The sequence below is a fragment of the Ictalurus furcatus genome, chromosome 15, assembly GCF_023375685.1.
Source record: "Ictalurus furcatus strain D&B chromosome 15, Billie_1.0, whole genome shotgun sequence".
Taxonomy (NCBI): Eukaryota; Metazoa; Chordata; class Actinopteri; order Siluriformes; family Ictaluridae; genus Ictalurus; species Ictalurus furcatus.
In genome coordinates, this window is record NC_071269.1 from 8,733,075 (window position 1) to 8,743,992 (window position 10,918).

Genomic DNA, 10,918 nt, shown 5'->3' on the forward strand with positions numbered 1-10,918 from the left:
GTGTTCAGGTAATGTGCAGTGTTCAGGTAAAGTGTTCAGGTAAAGTGTTCAGGTAAAGTGCAGTGTTCAGGTAATGTGCAGTGTTCAGGTAAAGTGTTCAGGTAAAGTGCAGTGTTCAGGTAAAGTGCAGTGTTCAGGTCACTGTTAGCAGAATTAGACTCAACACTGATTTATCACCCATGGTGGAGATAATGAGTTTAATACTCACAGGAAATCCGTCAGTGATCCTCAACACCCACAGCAGCAGCACAGCCAACTGCATTTCCATTATTATTATTATTATTATTATCCTGCACAACACAGACACCCTCACAGATCAGACTCCAATAATACTGTACCATACTAAACATCATTAGAGATCAGACTCAGTACTACTGCATTATACTAAACATCATTAGAGATCAGACTCAGTACGACTGCATTATAATAAACACCATTAGAGATCAGACTCAGTACTACTGCATTATACTAAACATCATTAGAGATCAGACTCAGTACGACTGCATTATACTAAACACCATTAGAGATCAGACTCAGTACTACTGCATTATACTAAACATCATTAGAGATCAGATGCCAGTATTACTGTACTATACTAAACAGATGAGACAGTTAGAGATCAGACTCCATTATGGATGTACATTAGAGATCAGACTCCATTATGAATGTACATTAGAGATCAGACTCCATTACTGCTGTGAAAAGGTTTGAATGCAACAGAGTCTTTTACCTGTGAGCAGCTCTGTGTCCTGCTGTGTCGGTGAGGGTTCTCTGGTGTGAAAGAGCCGGTGGACAGTTTTTAAATGCTCCAGCCACACACACACACACACACACACACACACACTCTCTCTCTCTCGGACAGAGACACAGACGGCCATCATGTCTGTCTGACTGCGGGGGAGACGTTTCCTCAGCATGCGAGATTAGACAAAGACACTGAGTCAGAGCAGCCAAGTCTAACGGCTCTGCTGAAACCCGAAATTATCAGCAGAGAAGTGTGAAGAAACGGATGTGTTCATCACCGTTTCACTGAAAACAGAGACATATGCTAATACTCCTGCTTTAAATTATTTATAAAACCAACACACACACACACACACACACACACACACACACACACACAAGCACACACACACGCACACACACACACACACACACGCACACACACAGACACACACTTTCTCCTTCATTTGTACAGGAGTCCAGGCTGATGTTTACAGCCAGATCACTGCAGACAGGAGTTTGTGAACGTGTGTGTGTGTGTGTGGATAAACGAGTGATTTAGGAACACGTCTGAAGTCGCCTGAACAGACGCTGAGTGTGTGTTTACGAGCACAAAGAAACACCCCACACGTGCTGACAAAATAAAATACGATATGAAGTAAAGATTCGGATTATCTCTAGGATTACTGCGGAAAGTCTCTCAGAAATCCAGCAGACTGAAGCGTTCTCCGGTTTGTCCCTCAAGGGTTCTCCTATCCGTGTTATTTGTGTTGTGGTTTATAAGAAACCTGGATGTAGATTTCGATCCTACAAGCGACAGAGGTCAGGAAAACTCCCTGAGACGACATGGTCTTCTGGGTGACAGGGATAGTATTAAATATTATAAATAATTATACAGGTGTAGAAGAGTAAAGACACACAGTACTGAGTGTGTACAGGATGTTCAGTATGGGCAGATTGTGAGAAAAAGTCCTAAAAGTCCTGTCTTTATGATAATAGCAGCAGAACTTCTATAATCGTAGTAAAAAAAATGACTCGATCGATATATGTCCGTATATAATGAAACCGCTCTTGTAAACTTTAATCCATATCACATGTAAGATATGCTCTCATTGTCTTCATCATGGGTTATGATGAAGTGTGTGTGTGTGTGTGTGTGTGTGTGTGTGTTGTGGTAATCATAGTCAGAGGAGCTCATTGCCATCATTGTGTGCGGTGATGAAAGTATGTGATGTGAGTCTTCATGCTGAAAGCTAAAGGAGCTGAAAGAACCGGGTTAACTCTGGGATTAGTGAGGAACAGAACACTGGGTGGAACCATGTGATGAGTTCATGTACCACTGTGTGAGGTCTTTCTCAGAGAAACCATATTACACATGTAATATTTACAGTTTTAGTACTAGTGCCTTAATAACGGCCTGAGCAGAGCACAAAGCACCATCAGACAGGCTAAGATCTGACACTAGACCATATCAGAAACAGAAACCGAGATCTGAGAAGCTTGAGAACTAGCATCAGATCAGAGCCGGAGTAAAACGTGCGAGAAGTCGGACAAAAACACAGGAGAAAACGAGTCAGATGACGAGAAACAAGAAGTGACAATGAACAAAGATGGTGTCAGGGCGGAGTTAGAGGAGCAGCGAGGAAAGCATCCAACTTTGTCATTAACTATATATTAGATAGTGTACAGTACAGTAGTATAGCTGTGATGTACCTGCTGACCTACTTCAGACAATCTTCAACCAGAAATAACCGAGAACTCTCTCGCCCTCTCTCTGTCTCTCCCTCTCTCTCTCTCTCTCTGTCCCTCTCTCTCTCGCTCTCTCTCTCTCTCTCTCCACACATTAAAAGTGTTTTCAAATCCAGTGGCACTGATAACATGTCTCTCACATCTCAGACATGTCTCACATGTCACATGTTCTCCTGTAAGAATGATGAAGAACCTCAGAAGAACCACCAGATGGAGTGATTAGACCAGAGATTAGAGAGTGGAGTGGCTCCAGAGCGCCACGTGTGAAAGTGAAGCTGGTGTTCACTCAGACAGCAGCCGGGATGAGAGACTTTATACTTAAATACGTGTCTATAAGGCAAAAGATCAGATGAGTCAGATTAGATCATTTTCTAAGCAGTTAGACGGAGCCCTAAACCTGACAGTGAGGGAAATAAAAACTGTCTGTATATCATGTGTATATTTACATTATATTACTATTTAATTGACTGTGTGTATATACAATACATCTATAATTCATGCATTCATCTCCAGTAAGCGCTTTATCCTGGTCAGGGTGGAGGTTGATCCTGAACCTATATTGGGAATACTGGGGAAAACACCAGAATACACCCTGGTAAACTGGATTTACAGTGCATTATGGGTAATATAATTTGTCCACTAAAGATTCGGATACAATTACACCCCATATAGTGCACTATGTAGTAAATAGGGAAGGAATTGAGACATGTTGATGCTGAGTGTGATTGGAAGTGATGCTCCTGATTGGTTGGCACTTCAAAAGGTCTTAATGACATCATCAGCTGTCCTTGTTAATCTAAATTCTCCAATGTTCTGGCAGTGTGTGTCAGTGGTAGTGTGTGTCAGTGGCAGTGTGTGTCAGTGGGGGGTTTCCTCCAGGTACGCCGGGTTCCTCCCCCAGTCTAAAGACATGCATAGTAGGCAGACTGGCGTTTCCAAAGTGTCCGTAGTGTATGAATGGGTGTATGAATGGGTGTATGTGTATGAATGGCAGTGTGTGTCAGTGGCAGTGTGCGTCAGTGGAAGTGTGTGTCAGTGGCAGAGTGCGTCAGTGGCAGTGTGCGTCAGTGGCAGTGTGTGTCAGTGGCAGTGTGCGTCAGTGGTAGTGTGCATCAGTGGCAGAATGCATCAGTGGCAGTGTGCGTCAGTGGCAGTGTGCATCAGTGGGAAAGTTTCACACTTTCATCTGGAACAGTTTAAACTCTAAAAAGTTGATAAAACCCTCAAATTCCACTGAAATCCTCTATAAAAAAATTCATAAGTGTAAGAGCCTAGCTTGTCTGTGTGTGTGTGTGTGTGTGTGTGTGTGTGTGTGTGTGTGTGTAAACCACAGGTCCAGCAGTGTAATAGTAGATTCAGGGGTTGACCTTCGCTATAATTAAGGCCGCAGAAAACAGAAATCTCCGAACTCTTCCTGTGTTTCTCTGAAGATCAAAACACAAAAATGTCTGCAGTAGGAAAGTGAATGCGGAGGATGTATAATTACACACTGCTGCACAACACACAAATCCACCAGAAACACACACACACACGCACACACACACAGCTAAATATATGGGCCTTGATACGTGTACATACAGTGGCCTGTACTTTTGCACATTGTGTTACAGTCTGAAACTGAAATGGATATATTTAGGATTTTATGTCATGAAGCTACTCAAAACATCCCATAACGCTCACAATCACAGCCTGGACACACCACAAAGCTGTGGAGAGCTGTATGAAATCCCATTTAGAGTCTCAGCAAACATGCCCAGAGTGAAGCATACTCAGAGTGAAGCATGATGGTGGTTGCATCATGCTCGTCAGTACTCTTGTCCTCTTGGTTGTTTCTTTGACTGAATGAGGTTGTGCCATATTCTTTACATTTTACAGTAATAGTTTTAATGCTACACTGTGGGATGTTAAAAGTTTTGAATTTTTAAAAAATAAACCAAACCCTAATTTAGACTTTTCCAGAGCTTCTCCCAGACTTGTTTTGTTCACTCCTTGGTCTTCATGAAGCTGTGTGTTTGGTGATCGTGGGGGGGGTGGGGGGTAAATACTTATGCAACTTCTGCTGATGTTATCTGGTAAACTGAGTAATGTGGTAATGTGGCATAATAAAACACTGCATGTACATAAACATACTCTCTATCTTTGTTACACTCTGTCTCTCTCTCTCTCTCTCTCTCTCTCTCTCTCTCTTGTCTGTGTGTACATCAGGACATTCTTAGACAGTGTAAGTGTGTACTGTAATTTTGTGTGATGCCAAATTGGCCTGCAAAACAGGAACATACACACACACACACACATACACACACACAATGTTAGGGTTTTATCGTTTCTCATTTGCTGACCAAAAGGTCCCAGAATATATGACATGCAAGAAGCACACACACATAAAACATTTTACATGTAGTCTTTGCAGAGAGGCACCACACACACACACACACACACACACACACACACACACACACACACACACACACACATTCTTATACTTACATTATACTTTATTTATATATACACACACACACACACACTCTCTCTCTCACACACACACACACACACACGGAGCATGGATGGATTAAAGAGAACATCTGAATGAGGAACACGTTCATTTTGAGGGAAGACTTAAGAAGAATAAAGAAGGTGGATTATTTCTGACAGTGTTTTCAGCGTGTATTCATCTGATTCATCATCTGTGTGTCAGTGAGTGTGAGTGAGTGAGTGTGTATCAGCTGTTAGATGATGTTGGAGATGAAGCGAGTTGTTCTCCTGCTCTCTGTCGTGCTCCTGACCTGCGCTGCTCCTGTAAGAAAACTCCTCACATCCACATTCATACAGTTTCATTCATTCAGTAATACCTCGCTGCACTTTCACACTCTGTTCTGATTGGTTCATCTCTGTCTCATCGTACAGGAAGTGATTTGTGTTTTCAGCAACATTAATGACATTTTCTGTTCTTTAACTGCACTAACGCTGATGAACTCTAGCAGTTCAGACTCATACAAGCTGTACTCTGTATATTTCAGCAATTGTCTCATTTTCACTACTCAAAAATTTAAACTAAACGAATTCAAAAGAATTTACAAACTAACTTCAAACAGTGTTGAGATCCTCATCACTCTAATGTGGAACAATCTGATGTTTAATCTAATTTACAGGTGCAGTGTAAACATGAGAATCTGTATATTGTGTAAATATGTCTTTAATCTATAAATCTACACGTGTATGGTTAAATCGTGTTAATAATAATAATAATAATAATAATAATAATAATAATGTGTGTGTGTTTTAGCTGCAGCAGAATAATGAGGTGAGCAGTTCACAGGAATCCCAGGTGAGTTATATGATTTGGAGAATTTTTAGTATTTGTGAAACACACAGAAACACACATATCATTCAGATGTTTTTTTCTGCCGTCTCTCTTTCTGCTATTTTGGGTAATGTTTAATTATTTTTTTTGTATCTGCCTTTCACTCGGCTTCTTAACATCTTTAACCCTAAAGTATGGACACTGTGGACAGAAAGTTTCATGTTGTAAAGAATAAGATGGAGTAACTGGGATGTTTTTGGGCGGTACAGAGGTTGGGTTTAGATGGATTACGGTCAGTGTAGGTAATGATGGGTATGTAAAAATGGCCCAAATGCAACCAACCATTCTTACTGAAACTGACCATTTATCATCTACAACGAGCCAAAAGTGATGGAGGGATAAAGGAAAAATGGTTATCGGTTGTTTTTAAAAAAAAAACAACTATACTACTTTATACATAGCTTAAAGTTAACATTAGAAAAGAAAGAACAAAAGAAAAAGAACACAAAGAAGAAAGAAAGAAAGAAAGAAAGAAAGAAAGAAAGAAAGAAATGGAGGTGAAGATGATGAGATGAAGAGTAGATATGTGTTGGTGTAATTGTTACAGTTCTATTGATATATATATAATGTAGAAAGATGAATGAATTATTACTGTATTAATTAATAAAATACCGCTGTGTGTTTGCTCTGTTAAATTGTCATTTATATCACAGGTACCTGTGTAGTTACAGAACTCCTTTTTGAATCAATGTTTGTCAGGTTACCTCACGGGTCAATCAGTTTTGGGGAACCCCAGGAAGTGACATCATAATCACGGCACCGGCAGGTTTTGGAAAACCCAACGAGAATGGCCAGAGCACCGTTACAGTCAGTTTACGGGACGAGAATACCAAGGTTTCTGTTGATGTCGTGAGCTTCATCTTCTCTGTGAGCAATGAGGAAATGTCTACATCTAAGCTTGGAGAAAGCAACGGAGGATTCAGTGATGAAGGAACGCAGGATAATGGGGCTCGACCTGGCAGAACCGAAGAGGAAAACAACCCTGATAGTGACGGGGAGGGGAGTGAAGAGGGATTTGAGCCAACAGCTGGACCTGAGGTGCGAAACAGTGATGAAGAGTTGGACAAACGCGAGGAGGAAACTCCAAATTCAAGAGATGATAAGAATGATGAAGATCAGTCTGACACCAGAGTTGACTCTGAAGAATATGACCCAGACCATCCAAAAGTCTTTGAAATGTCAACCACCTCAGATACATCCAGCTTACAGGAGGACACAAATGAGTCTATTTCTGGATCAGAGCACCAAAAGACCAAGGTCCATACTGACGGCAAAGAAACTTCTGCCCCACACTATCTCTACGGACAACTCTCAGGTCTCACAGTTCTTGCATCTACCTTAATCCATGAGGAAACCATTTCAGCAGAAGCAAATGGCAAAGGAACCGACCCTAGATCAGATATTTCCTCTGTAGAAGGTCAGACTGTTCCCACAAACTCAGAACCCATGTTAGGACCTTTTCAGACAGCTTCATCACTCAGCTCCAGTTCGGAGGAGGAAACAGATGATGAGTGTAAGAAGAGTGTCACTGATCCAACACCGAACAAGACCCCAAGTCACAAATCAGGTCCAGAGTCTGTGGTAAATACAGAAGTGGTGAAGAAGAATGAAGGTTCTCCAACACCTTTCTTCTCTAGTTCAGACTTTGAATATGTTAATGATGACTGGCAGTATGATCCCAGATATTATGACCCATACAGGAACCATCCTGAGTATGCTGCAGGGTATGACCCCTATGGTGCAGGGTATGACCCTTATCAAGCAGGGTATGACCCTTATCAAGCAGGATATGACCCCTATGGTGCAGGGTATGACCCTTATCAAGCAGGGTATGACCCTTATCAAGCAGGATATGACCCTTATGGTGGAGGTTATGACCCATATCGTGCAGGATATGACCCCTATGGTGCAGGTTACGACCCCTATGGTAAAAGGTATGATCCCTATCAAGCAGGATATGACAACCAGGACCCATATCATGAAACAGAGAGTGAAGATCCAAGACATGACGTAGAGCAAGAAACCACTCCAGCATACTCAGTTGAAGAAAATGAGAGCCGTCCTACAGAGATTTCAAATAACCAGGATAACTCACACAGCGAAGAACAACCCCTGTCACCCTCCATTTCACCATCAAGTACACCAGTATCACTTCCTGAAGGTTATGAGAACATGGATTCTGCACACAACATGCCATCAGAAGAACCATCAAACTCCAGCTCTATTGAAACCAGCAGAGAAATGGGACTGAGACCTTCCAACAGTCCTCCAGATCCTGCTGTGTCCAACAGTGAAGAGGGTACCAAAACCAGAGCTGATGCTGTGGGCAAGAAAATGGCTGCAACAGGGAGCTCCAGCAGTGAGGAGAGCGTTGAGACCACAGACTCTGAACAAGAGAGCCAGAATACAATGGACCAGCCAGGAAACCAGGGAACTCCTGATCCATCTTCCCACATGTCTCTGCTTCAGGTCATCCAGGAGGTGAACAACGAAGAAGAACCTCAGAGTCAGTCAAATGCAGATCTCATACCCACATTTAGTTCAGAAGAAGATGATCCATTGGTCAACACAATCGAGAGCATCGTGGCTCTTGCATTCAATGGTGGATCCAATGAAGAAGGTACTGTTGTTGGGACGAACCCTGACTCTACCCCCTCAGACAACACCATCTCTGAAAACAACCAAAATGAAGAATCATTTTCAAATGAATCTGCAACCGGTAGCCCAGGAATCAGTTCAGAAGTGATTCGTGAATCAGTGGACCTCACCACAGAGAGCCCAATACTCAATTCTGAATCAGTCCCAACAAGCAATTCACTTGTTAGCAATGAAGACGCCTCCAGTGAGAACACCACGCCAAATCTGAGCGCTAGCCCGCACATTGCAACTCAGAGCAGTGGAGGATTAGCTGATAGTGCTGAAGCTAATGCTAATGCTAACACTGCTAATGACAGCGTGGAGTCCCAGGAATCTCAGATCATTACCACATCCACAGTGTTCTCTATTGCTAGCCAACCAAGCCACTGGCAGAACAATGAAAACAGCAGCGATGAGGAAAACACACGAGACAGGAAGTCCAACCAGGGGATAATCAGTCAATTTCCTGTAGAGACACCCGCTAAAGTAATAGCCGCTAATCTCTGGACGTCTTTCCTCCAAGCCCTGAATGTTCCCATTCCTAATCGAAGCGGAAAATCAGTCCAGAAAAATGTCCGAAGGCCACAAAGTACCAGACGTTATCATCAGCGTAGCAACAGGAGACAAAAATCTGACAGCAGTGAGGAAAGTAAATAAAATAAAATTAAATATGCGTAAACTTAACACGTTTTTCACAATTAAAGACCAAGTCAGGAATTGCTAATGGAAGGTTGGGGCTTGGTCCTGCAACATAAGCAGTTTATTAGGTTAGCATGTTAGCATTCATACACACTATTCGCAATCATATTCTGTGTTAGTGACCATGTTATCCTTTAACAAACATGCACACAGTTAGCAAATGATTCTCTTCTAGCATAGATCTCTGGAGCAGCCATGACACTGTTTAAACAAGTTTCCTGATTGGAGCTTTAATGTTTTTTGTTTTGTTTAGTTTTAATTCCACACGTGGTTGATGTAGGTCTGTTTTCTCCTCTCAGGAATGAATTGCTGTATTTCTGGAATGTAAATGTGATCCAGATTTAAACACAAACATCTTTTACCTCGAATAAAACGAGATGTAATGATACTGATAGCTTAATAAAAATTCTGTATTGCAAGTTTATGAATATAATGACCTGGGAAAAGTTTTTTTTATTTCCAGACTGATCTTGTACTCCAAAAGCATGATTTCTATTTCAAATGATCAATAAATAAAATAAATAAATCTCATAATGCAATGGTTCATGCAGCTGTAACAGTTTCCTGTGTGTTTATTCACTGTGTGTTCATAATGGATTAGTTTAAAGGTTATTACTTTAGAACTCTCTCTCTCTCTCTCTCTCTCTCACACACACACACACATAAACATGTTCCAAAACCACACCCACTATTTCAAAGTGATCTGCATTTTCATTCAAACACCGTATTTATGCTGCTCTGTGGATATTATTACACCACAACACCTCTCTCTCTCTCTCTCTCTCTCACACACACACACCTTTCTGTTGAATCACAGTTTTGCAGACTGAAATCAGTGAGTAAAATAAAATGAGAGAGAGGGAGAGAGAGAGAGGGAGAGAGAGGGGAAGAGAGTGAGAGAGAGAGAGTGAGTGGTGTGATGAAGTGGAGTTAATGTTAACACCATGAAGTTGATTATGTTCCTGTAACATCACCTCCCCAACTGTTTCCCATATCAGAAAACTTAAAATTTTAAAAAACGTTTATTATCAATGGAGCGTCCGCTGTGCATGCCCCTGTGAACGAGCCGTTACTACAGAAATCATAACGTAATAGAGCAAGAGCATTAATATTAATATAAACCTGCACTACTGTCAGAGCTGCTGTTATAGAAAACTAATCAACACCTTCTGACCCAATCACAATCCAGAACTCAGCAGCAGCGTGGTGTAAAGATTTTTTAAATAAACATGTTGGTGAGTTGTTAGGTTAGGTACACATTCTGTGTGTGTGTGTGTGTGTGTGTGTGTGTGTGTGTGTGTGAAAATAAAGTGTGTGTAATTGTAGAGCAGGACAGATGGAGGTATCACTTTACACACTAACGCCTGTTATTGATACACTGAACCCTAGTGATTAGCAGTGTGTGGGTGCACTTTAGCCTAAGTATAGCCGTGTGTGTGTATGTGTGTTTGTGTGTGTTTTACCTGGCTGTGTTTATATAAAGCACTGCAGGGTTTTACAGGTGCGCAGGTAAACCTCCATCATTTGTGCTGTCTGAGGAACGAGAGACACTGAGAGACAGAGAGATAGACAGAGCAAGGGAGAGCGAGAGGACAGGTAAAGCTCCTCACTTAAATAAATGTATTTATTTCTTACACAAATCTCAAATGCTAAAGTCTTTTCCTGCATCCGCTCTCAGTTTAAGTTTAAGGGAGATTATTGAATTGCTTCAGAAGTTATGAGAGTCACTATCGTTACGTTGTGCATGTG

The 10,918-nt window shown here is 41.6% G+C and overlaps 1 protein-coding gene across 1 annotated transcript in view; it reads right to left on the reverse strand.

Moving 5' to 3' along the window:
• The window catches only part of si:ch211-149b19.4 (uncharacterized protein LOC100149596 homolog), a 3,112-nt gene extending 2,131 nt beyond the window's left edge, over positions 1 to 981 (reverse strand). The window contains exons 1-2 of the mRNA XM_053643609.1: positions 731 to 981; positions 209 to 290 (exon numbers count right to left, since the gene is read on the reverse strand). Coding sequence (XP_053499584.1) covers positions 209 to 268 — 60 coding nt within the window. The 5' untranslated portion in view covers positions 269 to 290; positions 731 to 981. The remainder of the gene's footprint in view (positions 1 to 208; positions 291 to 730) is intronic.
• Between the last annotated feature and the right edge of the window lie 9,937 nt (positions 982 to 10,918).